The sequence below is a fragment of the Oreochromis niloticus genome, linkage group LG9 (assembly GCF_001858045.2).
Source record: "Oreochromis niloticus isolate F11D_XX linkage group LG9, O_niloticus_UMD_NMBU, whole genome shotgun sequence".
Lineage (NCBI taxonomy): Eukaryota > Metazoa > Chordata > Actinopteri > Cichliformes > Cichlidae > Oreochromis > Oreochromis niloticus.
The window spans coordinates 16,001,003-16,016,350 of record NC_031974.2 but is presented as its reverse complement, the minus strand read 5'-3'; the positions used below and the strand labels follow the sequence as shown (position 1 = coordinate 16,016,350).

Here is a 15,348-nt window from a genome sequence, read left to right as displayed (position 1 = left end):
ATCCTAAAAACATATATATATCATCATGTTATCATTTGGTGCAGGAAACCTGAAAATTGGAGCAGTGAGCCAAAAGCTGACAGCTGAATAATTCGTATTGGCAGTTAAGTACAGGCAGCATAGCTGGCGGATGAAAAAAAAAAAAAAGGTGCTGCACCTGTTGACTATTTCATTATTGAATGAGCTCTTTTTTATAAATATGTCATTGTAAATACAATAAATTAATTAATTAAATTAAAAAATACCTCTCAGTTTCATATTTGATGACATACTTGTTCAGCCAGTAGTCTAAAATGCGAATATATTGTTTCTAAAATAAACTTGGCACTTGGCAGTAAGAAAATCTTTGTTTGGTCGATTATTTCTTTGTTGTAACAATGCTTCCTGGCAATAAATCTTATACTGTTGGAAAGCCTGTTTATTTCCCCTTCCACGATGCCACATTTGTAAGAAAAATGCATTTGTGGGTTGAGCAGCTGGGTTGAGTATGGAGGTTGCACCATGAAAAAAAAAAGCTTATTCTAATATTGAGTCTTGTTTGGTGTTGTTTATTGGATTGGATGATTAAAGTCTGAAGGAACGAGACATATTGGCCATTTAACAGTTCATCCAGTTAACAAACAGGGACAGTGCAATGTGAAAGAACCATACACAGCCACAACAGCTTGGCACCTCCTCCTCATGCTGGTCATCGGCTTGGTCGCACACCGGTATGGGATGGCGTCTGATTCTTCAGTGGGGTTGAGGTCAGGACTGCAGGCAGGCCATTCCTTCCTCTCCATTCCCAAATTTTGGTGATAGTCTCTGATAAATCCTGCTCTGTGGGGGTGAGTGTCATCTTGGAGGATAGAGTTCAGTCCCAGACTGTGGAGATATGGGATTCCATTTTATGGTATGTTCCAGATTTTCTGGGTAGAGAGCCGTCAGCCATATTGTACTGGAAACTTTGATTTCAAAGCTGTAGAAGACTATTTACAGTTCCTAAATCCTGACAGGGTGGTGTTGTCTTCTTGGGACACCCATGTAGTGGCCTGTCTCACAAATCCCCTCTTATGTGGAATATGCTCTTCTATTTGGAGATGGTACTGAGCGCATTCAAAAAAAATGCTGCAACTTGGTTTTGCAGAACACCAGCTTGAAGTTGCCCTGTGGCACAGGCCCTATCCACATTAGTCAACCGTGGCATGCTTGGAGCAGACACCAATCGACCACTGTAGCAGGGTCCATCCTCAAAGGTGCTGCTAATCAGACACCAGTCAGTCATGATTGGCAGCACATGGGGTACAAGAAGCTCAGAATAAGATATAGCAGATAGCAATCACACAAGAAGGTTTTTGGCATTTGTAGAGAAGATTTGGCAAGTTTCTCATGGGCGCAACCCACAAATGAATTCTCCTTACAAATGTCTGTGAAGGTTCTCAGTCATCCAGGTCATCGTAGTCAAAGGAGTTTGCAAAGAAAAGCGTCTGGACTTCTTTGAGTTGAAAGCAACTCAAAGAAGTCCAGACGCTTTTCTTTGCAAACTCCTTTGTCTCCTTACAAATGCGGCATCATTTAAGGGGAAATAAACAGGCTTTCAAACACTATGAGATTTATTACCAAGAAGCATTGTTACAATAAGGAAATAACTGACCAAACAAAGAATTCCATACTTTTTGGGCTAAGTTTATTTTGAGAAAAGAAAGCAACAAACTTTCAGATTACAAAATTTCATGCATACCAAAGGAAAATCACCAGGTTTGTATTAAATGTATCTTTCGTCTGTTTTCAGGCTTGAAATGAACTTTTATTTATCAAATGACCACAAAAACGAGGAAAAATAATAGAATCCTAGTAAGTAAGGTAATACTGACTTACACTAACAACACACACTGGACACTTTGAAAGGTACACCTTTCAGACTTACGTTACTTTGAATGTGGTATGGTTGTTGGTGCTAGACAGGCTGGTCTGAGTATTTCAGAAATGCTGATTTACTGGGATATTCCCACACAACCACCTCTAGGGATTACAAATAGTGATCTAACAAAGTGAAAATATCCAGTGAGCTGGAGTTCTCTGGGTGAAAAGGCCTTGTTGATGTCAGAGGTCACAGGAGAATGGCCAGACTGCTGTGTGCTGATAGTAAGGCGACATTAAATCAATCAAGCAAGGTATGCAGAGGAGGATCTCTGAATGACATCTCTGAAGAACCTTGAAGGAAATGGGGTGAAGCAACAAAAGAACACACCGGCTAAGAACATGCCACAATTCACATGGCCTCAGCAAAACTGGACAACAGAAGAATAGAAATAATTGCCTTACTGATGAGTCAAAATGATGTGCCATGTCACAAATCTCAGATCATCTAAAACTGGTTTATTGAACTTGATTATTAGTTCTCTGCACTCTATTGTCCTGCATGGTCACCAAATCTCAGTTCAGTGGAACACTTTTAAGATGCAGTGAAAGGGGAGATTTGCATCATGGATGTGTAGCCGATAAATCCAACCCAAAAAAACCTTGCATTATAACAGATGCAACGTCAGGATATTTTTAGTGACAGATGTAAAGATTAATTCATAATTTCTACTTTTTATTGTTTGTTGAATTGTAGAAAGCTAACTTTTCTTATCATTTCACCTGTATAAATGAGTCATTTAGTAAAACAAGGTAGTTTGTACCAGGTAAACTGAAAGAAAGGAACTGCATCTACATAATATCCTTCGGTATGAACTTTGCAATCTCGCACTCATGGTATAGTGTCTCCAGTAAAACCATGCTGCTGCTGAAGAATGCTATTCTCAAAAGACTTTAGAGAGCTCTGAAGTTGTTATTCATTATTGCCCTCTAGTGGTGTCATGTGCATTTGCATTTTAAAGGGGAAGTTATGTGGGAGCAATTTCTATAAACACTGATGCAAAAAAAGGAGATGGCCATGGTGGTGGATGCACTCTGAGTGTCTCACGTGTACCAAGACTTTCTGAAACAAAAAAATTATCTTGCTGAAAACTACAGATTCATATTTTAGACCAGTTATGTATACTGTTATATCAGGACACAATGAGGTCCACAGGAGGTGATGTTCAACAGTATTTGGACCAATTATCAGTTCATTAGTATCTTATTTTTGAGGTAAAGGTTCATTTTAGCAATGATTTCCAAAAAAAACATTAAGTGAAAAATGTACATCTAAACAGTGGTAACAGTGCAGGTTTGTCTGGTTATTATTATGTTTCTTTTGTCTTTGTGTATTTAACAACATAAGGCATTAAACTGCCCTGTTGTGATATTTTGAGGTTTGTTTTTTTTTTAGCAAAATTTGTAAAAACAAATTTGTACCTAACAAAAAAGAAAAAGGATTGGTGGAATGAGTATATGTGAGTTAAAGCCAGTTTTTAAGGTGCTAATATGTATAAAAACTAAAGTATTTCCCTCACTGTGTGGCAACTATATGCTGGCGTGTTTTTGGGTCACAACAATAACAGGTGCAAAGAACTGTTTTCAATCAGATCCATTTCAATCAAAGGGAAAAATATTTTTATGTTTCCTGTTCTCTGTCTCTCTAGTAGCTTTTTCCCATTGTTTGTGTGTTCTCCTGCCCTGATGACCCCCCGCAGCTGAACTCTTCTTCTGAGAGGTCTCTGCTGAGCAAGTGAGAATACTCAGTGTTCAAACCAGCATGGCCCAGATAAAAGCACTTCCTTCCTCCATCCTGGCAACAGTTACCTTGAAAACATGAGCATGCCAAAAAAAATGCCTCTGTGGTGCAAAAGAGCAGATTTACACACAAACGAGTAGGCCTGGAGCTTTCCTGGAAGTGCTGAAGAGGCTGAGATTTTTAAAATAACAGCAAAATTGCTAGAATAAGAGAAAATTCAGTGGGCTTCCTCCTATTGTCTGAACATTTCTCGGGAAGTCACAGTAAATAGTGTCAGCTCTTTCTGCCATGATAGCCAAATAATCTCATGACACTGTTTATGGAATTGACTTTGCAGTTAGATAATAAGCCCAGAATGGCAAATTAACATAATCAGCATACGAGAAACTAATCCCTCGCACGAATAAAGTAAATGCTTGACAGCTGTTTGCTCATATTTTACAGAAATATGTTGACGCTGAGAGCACCAGAATTTAATCACAGCAAGCTGATTAAAGGAAAGAAAAAATCCATTTTTAAGCCCACTCGCTCTTTCAGTATCACAAATCCAATTTTATGTACAAATAAGTTGATTTGCCATGTTTCATTTATTTCATTGTGCTTATGTATTCATCACATTCCCATCTTCCTCCACCTCCTTCTGCGAGCCCACTCTGACCGGTAAAGAGCGTGTGCTCTGTGTGGGTCGGATCGCTGCGGAGTTTCTGTCTTGCACAGCGATGAGCGTTAGTCATCCAGGTTGGTGGATGAAGAGAACAAGTAGCTCAGGTGGGTGGAAGTGCCCTCATATTGGATCACAGAGAGGCCTCAAAAAACAAAGAACAATGCCTCTGAGATGAGAAGCAGAAGAGGAGCAACGTTTTTCAAAATAGGGCTTCAAAAATAACTGTAAATGATACCAGCTTGTGCCTGACAAAGAGGCTTAAATCCTTTTCTTTGTTCCTAATATTAGTTTCTCATCAAGCCAATTAGTTTGTGTATATTTAGCAGTTGCCCAAACACACAGGAAATTATGCGGAATTCCTGAAATGCACAACTCTTTATAATTTCGTTTATATCATGCAAAAAAATAAATAAAGGAATTAATTAGAAATACATTGAATGGAGACTCAAAGGGATTATCTTTCAACGTGACAATATTGTTGAAGAGCAATACTGAAAAACTTTAGTGCTACTTTTAATTGGAATTAAGTGTACAAATTTAAAACCATCTGTGTTTTCCCATATGATTTGGAAGTGGGATGTGGCTATTACAAGCTCATCAAGTAAAATGTCCCTCAAATCATCTGCATCATTATATCAACAACACCCAAATTAATCTATTAATTTTCCAATTAAAATTTCCATCAGTTTAAAGGCAATGGACAAAAATAAATAAAAAAGTTAATAAAAAGGGAGCTTTATAATATATTCTTGATCATTGAGTTTGATTGTCTGAGGCAACATGAACAACAGATGCTGCTACCAAAAAGGCAATAAAACTAGACATTTACAGTCCATATACAGGCACACACACTGTACCTAACATACAAAAATAAATCATCAAGTATAAAAAAAAGACAGGCTTCGTACCACAGTACATATATCTGATCCATTGTTGAGACTACAACATCATCTGCAATAATTATTCAAATCTACTGGTTGCACATGCTAAGAGATGATAACAAACCAGTTAATGGAATTTCAAAACTCTAGTACGACTCGGCGTTTGTTTTGGCTCGACCCTGTGAGGAAGATGCACACTGCATTTAAAATTTGAGTTCATGTTCAAAGAGCGCGAGCAACAAAAGGCAGGCCCAACCCAACAGGAGACCGAGGTTCTGGAGGAAAAACATGAGGCACGGTCTGTCGGTCTTTACTCGATTCATCTCTGGAAGCTGATGGAAGAGAGAAAATAAGAGTAAGAGCAAAACCTTCAGCAGTTTGGCAGAAATACAGGGTAGGGCTGGCATTTTTCTCTAGTTTTTGTACTTCCACATAACCTCGTGAAAATAACAGTCAGCGATGCATTTTCCCATCGCTCAGTACTTTCCAACTGTACTACTTAAGGTTTAAATGTTAAACCAGAATTTACAAGCACGCTAAGCACTCCACGACGCTGTTCTGAAGCACAGCTGGACTTTGAGCTTCTTGATGCTGAGGTCAGCTTACTACTAGTTTAACAGGTAAAACCTTTGTTAATCACACAAATTAGTGTGTTAGTACTTTGTAAAATAACACAAAGTGCACAGCTCTGGTTGATGGGAGTGCCATTATTTTTGCAGGCATTTGGTCACGTACAAATGCCTGCAAATTGATGACAATCAATACTGAGAGACACATAGCATGAAAACAGGTTGATACACACACCCTTAAAAAAGGGGGGAGAGCTCAATTTTTGGTTCCCGATGGTCTCTTGGAGCTTGGTATAATTTTATGTGTAATTTTTCATGACCTGCTACAGCTGTAATTCTCAGCTGTTTGGCCAGTTTTCCTTTGGTTTAGTTTCTGCTAAAACAATATTTAAACTTTGAATTTAGTAGTGGTATTAGAACACATTTCATGACCCTTTAAAGACTCCTGCTGGTTAAAATGCACTAATACTTCAGGAGCTGGATGATTACAACAGGCTCACTATAAATAGTATGTGAATACACTTGTTAGCCTACTGAAACATTAAGGCTAAAATAGTATGACTGGTATAAAACGAGGTACTTTGGACCATTCACAGGCTTAATATAAATTAAGAATTTAACCAAAGTAATATCACCCATTTGTTTAGTATTTTGACTGTTTTTGGACCATATTTAGATTAGATTGAAGTTATTAGCTAACACTAGCAAGACTGAAACCATAAGTGATAGGGGTGCAATGCTACAGTTTTAGCCTCAGCACACATGCTAATGCTAATAGCAAATAAGGAAAAGACTATCACTCACTAAAACTGTAACACAAACAATCTTATTCACATTATTAAATCAAAATTCATATTTATAAAGAGCAACACAGACATGACAGAGTTTTTTGTACGAAAACAACAACACTGTTATCTATTAATTGAAGTTAAATGTTTGGGAGTCTGTGGGATGGATGGTCTACGGGAATTCAGAGCCATCATCTTGAAGCAACTGCATTTTTTTTTTATCACTGTCCTAGCTGGATTTTTAGAGCCAGCCTCCAAAGTTTCTACTTGAGATCATTGGATCAGTTTAGTATATTCTAGAGTGTTACTCAAACTGGAGTTCAAAAGTGCATTTAAGGGGGACTATTGATACATTGGGACACTATTTATTACTGCACCAGGACAGAGGATCACTGAAAGTAAATTATGTCACCCAGTGTATCTGTTTGGGTCATTTACATTTGGGATTTGTTCTTTACTTTTCTTTACAATAAAGTTTTATGGTAGAGACAAATGGATTACACCGTAGGTTCTGACCTCAACATGGAATGGCTAATAAAGAATATCACAAGCCATGTCCTTCACAAAACCTGGCTTACCATTTCCACCAATGACAAATAGAGAAAAATCCCCGCAGTGACAGAAAAGATCCACTGCTGCACTTCTGTCTCTGAAGAAACAAAGAGTCCGATGTAGAGCCCCATGAAGGCCGTCAGAGCGCTGAGAAAGTTCATTAGCACAGCAGTCTTCACTGAGAGTCCAGAGCTGAGCAGCACTGCAAAGTCCCCTTGGAGACAAAAGGCTAAGATAAATCAGCCAGTCAAGGAGAATATTTTCCAAAAGATAACAAAGTCATCCAAATGGAACACAGTGACCTCTCACCCATCTCATGTGGAATCTCGTGACACAGGATGGCCACAGTGGTCGCCATTCCAGTCTCAGATGAAGAGGAGAAAGCTGCCCCGATAACCAGGCCATCAGCAAAGTTATGAAGACTGTCTCCCACAATTACCATCACAGCCAGCAGAGAAACCCCTTGTCCTGGGAACACAAAGAGGGCCTGTGTCAACAAACTCATCCTCAAACTGTAACAATTCCTCTGTCGTACCAGGCAACTAATTACAAAGCACAACTCATTCATCTGCACGTGATGGCGCAGCTCATTTAAAAAACAAGAAAAAAGAAGTTTAGCTTACTAGGATGTGAAGGACGCCTTGTGTTTGCATGCTCAGGAGACATTTCTGTACACTCCAAGTCATCCACGGGTCCCTGCAAGATAGACATACCTGTTAACACCACAGATTCTTGAACATTTTTAGCCTTTGATTCAAGAGAGAATTGTAGAATAGTTGTCAAATTAAAGAAGATACATGAGACTTACCATCCAAAACAGGAAAAAGGTCTACAGTGACAGACTTTAACTTTAGTAGTAGTTATGCTGCCTTTAGCGTTAATATCAAGAAGTTATTCAGAAGTTGTTCCAAGTTATTTCCACAACACAATAAGTTTGCCATTTGCAAACAATATTACTTTCAATGTCTTTGAAATTGCAAATCATTAATGTACAATATGAAAACCAGTGGCCCCGAGACAGAATCTTGGGGAACCCCACACAACAGATTTCAGTTTTGATTTTGTAGCATTTGCCTGGTAAACTGATTCCACTTTTCAAGATAACTGTTCCTATCAAAGATAATGCCAAACCTCTAACCCCATATATGCATAGTTTGTTAAGGTTGTGATCAACTGTATCAATTTTTTTAACTAAAAATACTTCCACAACATATTCTTTGTTTTCAATAGCAGTTGTTACTGTATCTATGAAGCCAATTAAAGTGTGTGTTGTGGTTCTTTTGGGTCTAAATCCATACTGTATCTTATAGTACTCTGGAAGTAGAGAGATGGGCCTATAGTTTATGAGGAGATGTTTATCTCCAGGTTTACATATTGGCACATCCTTTCAACTGGTATCTTTTCAGGGAATAAACCATTATATAATGACAAATTACAAATCTAGGTAAATGGTTTCTAAATCCATATTAGTTAGGCTTTCCATGTGAGGGATCTGCTCTCTGGGACCTGTTTGTGTATTTAAAAGGATCAGGTCCTGAGGTATTAAACTGTCTTTGCACAATTCAACAGCATGAAGTGACTGCTGAATGATTTAATACTTCTCATTCTCCAGCATCCTACATGTTCTGTTTCTTTACTCCCTCCTACACCACTAATCATTTTGTTATATAAGAGCAGTGTGGAAATTTTGGTGAATTTCAGTCAATTTTTGATCAAGAATTGTGGGGAATTAATACTAAATAAAGTGTGATGAAAGATGGGATCAGGATTGTGCCAAATCTTTGTACCGCCCCTCAACTTGTGTGGTGAATACCATTCTCTAGCACAACATTTGCTGCTTTTTTGGAGGCGTAATGGGGGAGTGAAGCATGACTGGGGTGAATGAAATTATTTTCACTTAAATAGGTCTCCTGTGTTACAGTGTTAGCGTACACATTTCATCAATGTGTTGACATGAGCAGAATTGCCTTACTATAGTCACAGCTGTGTGTTTTATCACTAAATAAATAACATGGATGGTGACATGAATGAAAATTGACCTGCCAAGAACAGTGTTTTTTTTTTTTAAAAAAAAAGCAAAAAACTGTTCAGTGTGACTCGTGACTGGACTCACCAGCTGTATTGTGGAGATAGACTTGCCTCTCTGTGAGTGACCATTGCAGTTCAAGGAAAGGTCACCGCCATGACCCTGCGCACAAAAGAAATTCATGAGATCAGTTGCTCAACATGCACAGTCATAGAAATGTGTTTCTGCTTTTGCAAGACCCTTAAATGTTTAAGATCAGCCTGTGATGCACTGCTTCTCAGTAACTTTCTCAGATTCATCTTTTTTTGTCATTAAATTGATAAAGGCTACAAAACAAAAGCCTTACATGACTATGAGAAGGGACTAAAAAGGAGAATAGTTTTTCAATGAGGAAAAAGCTGTAAATCCCAGCAATCACTCCCAAGATCTTCCACAAATACTGTTTTTCTTCATCATAGTCCTCATCACCATGATTGTGTGTGCTGTGATGGAGGCCAAGGATCTGCAATGTAGGCAGAGAGGAAACAATTTACTCCACACTCAAGCTATGTGTGGGGTGGGTTATAGTGGACGGTGCTGTGACCTTGTACCTGTGGTATGAGGTGCAAGAGAGCGTCTCCTGAGAGGGTTCCCACTGCCAGACCAACAAACAGCTGCAGGATTAGTGAGTAGGTTTCTTGGCAGGAGTTGAAGAAGATCAGACAGATACCAAACATGGAGCCCACCGTGATGAGAAAGACAGCAGCTGTGCTGTAGCCATACTCTGCAGGAAGGAGACAGCTTTGCATAAAACACCAAACCAAAAATGTAGTAAAGAACAAGTGATTTAGTATGTCTGGCCTCAGAGGCAAGTTCAGCTGATTCTGCTTCTGCAAACCACTTTGCAACCCACCTTAACCTCGGCTCATCCATACACTGCTATTTATGCTATTTCTAACTTAGTCAATGTCCTGTTCATTGCTGGTACGATTTGCTACTATTAGTGTGTTTTAATTAGCTGAAACTATAGCATATTGTATTTATTATGACGTTGGTTTGTGAAGAGAAACAATCAGGTAAACCGTCTTACTCTCAAGAGCTGTGGGCAGAGATCCTCTTGTTTGTTGCTCTTCAGGCTCACAGGCATTGCCTAGCAACTGCTGAATGATGGCTGGGCAAATTTGTCTGAAGTGTTCCTTGGAAATTGGCAAATGAGGATCCAGAGCAAAAATATCCACCAGCTGATTGGCTGAAAAACATACCTGATTGGAATAAAAAGAAAAGGCAAATTTGGAGGTGAGTAGGAGGTATTTCAAATCAAGTTTCACTGTGCCTGAGTGAAGTTTTTCATTCAGTGTTTTATGATTTTCAGTACTTTTTGTTTGTCATAACCCAATCAAATATTTATCTCACCATACCTGTGCCCAGTCACTGTTTATTCCCTCAATTTCGGGGTGGCAGCTGTCTTGCAAATGCCTAGCCACCTTCTTTGAACCTACTCTGATGCCTCGTCTCTTCCTGTTGCGAGAGTGCATCCCTCCTTCCCGTCCTACTCCCAGCTGACGAAGCAACTCCTCCAGGTCTAAACAGATAAATGCAACACAATATATCAGGGGTCAGTGCTTTAAACCAGCATTTGTTTATTCATGGCTTAGTAAAACACAAATAAAAAGATGGGGACAAACTGTTTTGAAATCCAGTACATCAGTCATTTCTTGGTGTGACTGAACCTCAAATTAACCTGCATTTTTTACTGTCATGAAATAATTTTAACAATTTTCATATGTGTAAGTATAGTTTTATAGTAGTGCCTTTGATGCAGTATTTGAGCATCTAGTCTCAAGATAATCAGTTCCCTCTTGGATCATGTCTGTTAAGAGGACTTACAAAAAACAAAGAACAGCTAAAGCCTCTATTATTGTTCAGTAATTTTGTAATGATCATTAACTGTATAAGAATGATGGACACAGCTTCCTGCATTCTTTCTAATAGCCAGCAGGGGGCGACTCATCTGGTTGAAAAGTAGTATGGTACTTACTCTATCAACTTAGTGAACACTTTCCTGATGACTTATTTAAAATAGTATGATGTATGTGATGGTCTTCTTTAGAGTAAAAAAGAAGAAGGATGCGTTTTAGGACAGGCATCCTCTGTGACTGACTCGTCACTCCCTTAGGGGGGTGCAATATTTCCTAGTGTCTAAGTCAGAGCCAACCCCGTATCGTGATTCGTGGCTTTAAAGCTGTAATGGCTTCACAGTGGAACTTCATGTACCAATGGGTAAGGTAATCGTGGCTATGACCATATTTTATATAGAGTCTTCAATATGAACAATGGATCCACTGGCTGTTGCTAGTAGAAAGTGCTGGAATTGTCCCACCTGTGCCTTACAATCAGGCAGTGGTTATATTCACATAGTGGGTAAACCAGCTGGTGAACAAAACCATATTTAAAATCTAAGGTGTCCTTTTCTCAGACTGAAAATGGAGCTAATAAGAGAGCATGTGTTGTATAAAGCTAATGTTGCTTTGCATATGATGTTTCTATAGGTAATGGTGTGTGGCTGTGGTCTGGAAGGAAAATATACAAACATGTTCTTTTGAACTCACCCATAATCTGCAGGTTACTTGTGCAGTTAAGAGAATGAAAGATATAGTCTGTAAAGAAGGCAGGAGGTGGCAGATTTCTCTTTCTGAAACAATGGCCTTGGAGAATATGGCTAATGATGGCTGCGGCCACTCTGGGAACGGCAGATGTACCAGCACCTGGATTTCCCTTAACATCAGCATCTTCCAAGAGATGAGCTGCATCGATGCACTGTGGTATGGAAAAACTGAATTATTTATATGCAGGTGTACACATGGTAAAAAAGGATATATCTGCCAGAAAATGCTCTCTCACTTGGGAACTTGAGGGTATATGTTGGCTGGATGGCTCATAGTGCTGGTTGATGACCTGCAGGATACTTTCTGTTTCATTGGATGAAAGGAAGCTGCTGTCTTCAGCTGGATGTAAGTTAGTGAGGGCCAGAAGATAGAACTGAAAGTTCCCAGATGAGGAGGAAAAGGAAGAAGGAGGGGGCGCAGCATTTGACACACACAGGTCTTGCAAATTAATTATATAGTACAGCAGGACAGTTGAGATCTGCTGGTAGTCCTCCTCAGTGAGGACATCCTTCCCATCATCCTTCAGCACGGACAGGGCTATGTCTGGTGTCAGGCACTGTAACAAGGACAGGACCGATTAAAAATAATAATTATAAAAAGAAAAAAAAAGAAAAAGTTTTTTAAAAATACTTTTTATTTAAAGGAAGTTGAAAAAAATCTAGGTCATGCTGACTTTTGAAAGATGTTGTGTTGATAACAGCACTACTTTTTCTCTGCACACAATGTTCTGTTCTGTTCTTGGAAAAGAAGCGGTTGAGACCAATTAACCCCACATGCAGGTTGCAAAAGGTTGAGAGAGTGAGTGAAGCACTGTTTCTTCTGGGAAAGAGCTGGATATTCATTGAAGAGAGACAAAAAGCTACTCTCTTAATTACTAAATCCTAATTTAAAAGTTTGACGCAGACATCCTTATCTTCTACGTCATGCTGCTCTGTTGTATCTTAATTGCTCCTTGGGGATAAATAAAGTCTTTCTGATTCTGATTCTGATAATCACACTGTCAGCCCAGCTGCACATGCATGTGTAGTACCTCTAAATCCACTCAGTAAAGTCTATTATGTCAAACTGAGGGATGTTTAAAGTCATGAATGCTCTGTGCAGGTCAAGGACTTAAGCCTCCACATCCACTCACATTCCAGCCATAACAAACATTTTTCCTGCCGTGTGCTCAGGAAAAACATTATCGCCCTTGCTCAGTTTAGCATTTAGTGACATTTTAGTGATAAAACATTTTAAGACAGGTGTAAGCATTACCTTCTCACACATGTCCTGACAGCTGCCCGTCCGCTCTGTGCAGCGCACTGCCCGGAGAAGTGTGGTGATCAGTACACTGGTTCTGTTCCTCTGGAGTTGAGCCTTGTTGTCCGGCCCCACGGGCAAATTCAAGGCCCTGAGAGCCTCCTGCAGGTACCCCTGCTCCTGCCCTTTCACTTCCAGCATTCTCCCAAGAGGACAAAGATACAGCAGTAGCAGCAGCAAACACAGAGTACTGCTCATGAAGTGCATGTTCCTACCAAGGTCGTCAAACTCCCTCACACTCCCAGGACTGGCTAGGGGTTTGAGATGAAAAGGAAGTGATACACGGAAAACAAGGAAACTGAGAGAGAGAAAACAGTATCAAGGTGAATGACGGCAGAAGGCTACTAAGAAAGGCAGTGATGTTTTCTAGACAAGGGAGGTGCTAATAATAGGCACAACTGATCTGACGGTGAACAGGACGGTTTTGAGGTGAACCAGTCCTTACAGTGCCGAATGGTCAGTAAAAGCCTGGGCCCCTCAGTCCGTAACAAAAGGATTAGTGCAGGCAAGTGAAAGAGAGCACAGGGGCAGGGAGAAGGGGGCATGAGGGGGAGACTGTAGACAACATAATTAGTACTGAGGAAAAATAGGGACTGGGGAGAAGCTGTTAGAAATGTAAAGAAATAGCTCAAACAGAGCCACATCTGAGATATCTCCTCTTAAGTGGTGGGTACGCGGCACAGAGGCGGACACTGTTACCTTTTTGATTTATATCTCAGTTTTTAAAGCAGTCCATGGATTGAATCATTTTCCTAATTTAGCAGCTTCAGTTGTAAAAGAGAAAGGGAGAAGGTGATGTGAGTGAGTGCATGTGGTGTGATGATCATAAGCACTCCATGTTAAAGCACCAGCGACGCTCATATCTAAGGTTTTCATATTATGCATGATCTCTGAGTCATCAAGGATCAACCATGCACTGCAAAACATGCAAAGCTTCCCAGCATCCTCCTACACTGGAAACCCTGCAGGTCGATTCGACCCGGCAACAAGAGGACATAGTTTATTGTTTAAAAATTCCTGTAAGCTACAATAACAACTGAGAGAGAACAGATGAAAAAGCTTACCCGATGAACCAGGCCTATGCCGTTCTCCACTCTGCTCCAATCAGCTGCTGTGACAAGGTCTGTTTTCCTCCTAGGGTGAAGGTTTTCCTGTTAGGGCACACCAAAGATCCAGTGCTTGTTTGGGGAGAATTTTTGGGCATTGGTGCTGCCGGTAAAACCCTCTTATGAGAAGTGAGTAAGCTCCTGAGGATTAGCTGCGACAGCCTGGGAGGACTGTAGTTACCATGGAGAGTGCTGCCTCATTTTCAACAATAAGGTGATGGTGGGGGGCTGGCCTCTAGCAGGGGTGACTGAATGGCTGAAGCCTGATGGAGTAATACTTAAAAAGCTCCCTTAGGAAAAAAGGTTTATGCATAAATAGACTGCTTTGCCGTGTTTCTCTCTCTTTCTGTATTTTTTCTGTCTCTCTACATCATATATTTTCTTTTTCTATCAGTACATATCACATTCTTACAAGCAAAAATCCATAACAGCTTAAATTCATGCTCTTAATCCTGTCACTGTGAGCATCTATAGTGCCAGAAAAAACAGGTGCAATGCAGGCTATGAAAAAAGAAACATCGTTCTCGGCTGTGACAGCAAAGCGCTCACACTTATGCACGCCGTGTCTCGTGTATAAGATGGACAAACAAAAGCCATTTTCAAAGGTTTCTTTAGATTTGTAGATAGAGGCAAGCAGAGAGTTTTCCTGACCTTTCTAATGCAGAACAACATCTTCAATGTAGCGTTAATGGCATCCTGGTGCTCGATAAATTAAAAAAGAACAAGGGTGTTTGCTCAGGAGGGACTCATGAAATGATCTGACAGCTTTTTAATAGCTTTTTATATAAAACGGGTATGTCACACTCATTTCACATTGGAGGGCCACAAACAGCCCACTTTGTAAAATCCCTGTTTTTGTCAGGGTAAAGAAGTTTAAGTATACATTTAATCCCAATCTTAGTATTAGAAAAAGAAGTGCAGTAAGGGGAAAAAAGCATGTGCTTAACTCATTGACTGTGTTGTAATCATAAAACGAATTTTGTCAATTCGCATAAAATGTCTGTGACTTTTCTGTCATTTAACTGTTTATCTATTACTTACTTAATCTGGCATAGTATGAATGGCAATGGGAGAGATCCCCATCAGTATAAAAAGCTGTGAAAGTTGTAAAATTGCAATTCAAGCTCCAAAATTTATGCCAGTCTCCCATGAAATCCAGCGGGCTGTATTGAGTCTTT

General features: G+C 39.7%; 1 protein-coding gene across 4 annotated transcripts; it reads right to left on the bottom strand.

The window, feature by feature from the left end:
* Nucleotides 1–1,769: 1,769 nt before the first annotated feature.
* LOC100695101 (zinc transporter ZIP12) lies at nucleotides 1,770–14,371 on the bottom strand. 4 transcript variants are annotated; one of them, XM_025910538.1, is made up of 13 exons: nucleotides 14,129–14,371; nucleotides 13,020–13,362; nucleotides 12,001–12,321; nucleotides 11,709–11,916; nucleotides 10,518–10,681; nucleotides 10,190–10,361; nucleotides 9,711–9,883; nucleotides 9,467–9,622; nucleotides 9,208–9,282; nucleotides 7,718–7,790; nucleotides 7,404–7,562; nucleotides 7,121–7,308; nucleotides 1,770–5,517 (listed from the first exon to the last, which is right to left on the bottom strand). In XM_025910538.1, the coding sequence occupies exons 2-13, from the start codon at nucleotides 13,269–13,271 to the stop codon at nucleotides 5,389–5,391; spliced, it is 2,070 nt and encodes a 689-aa protein (XP_025766323.1). In that variant the 5' UTR covers nucleotides 13,272–13,362; nucleotides 14,129–14,371; the 3' UTR covers nucleotides 1,770–5,388. The 4 variants fall into 4 exon arrangements, with proteins under 4 accessions (XP_025766323.1, XP_019218990.1, XP_025766324.1 ...); XM_019363445.2 differs by having other exon boundaries at nucleotides 13,020–13,315; XM_025910539.1 differs by lacking the exon at nucleotides 14,129–14,371 and adding an exon at nucleotides 13,764–13,782 and having other exon boundaries at nucleotides 13,020–13,315.
* Between the last annotated feature and the right edge of the window lie 977 nt (nucleotides 14,372–15,348).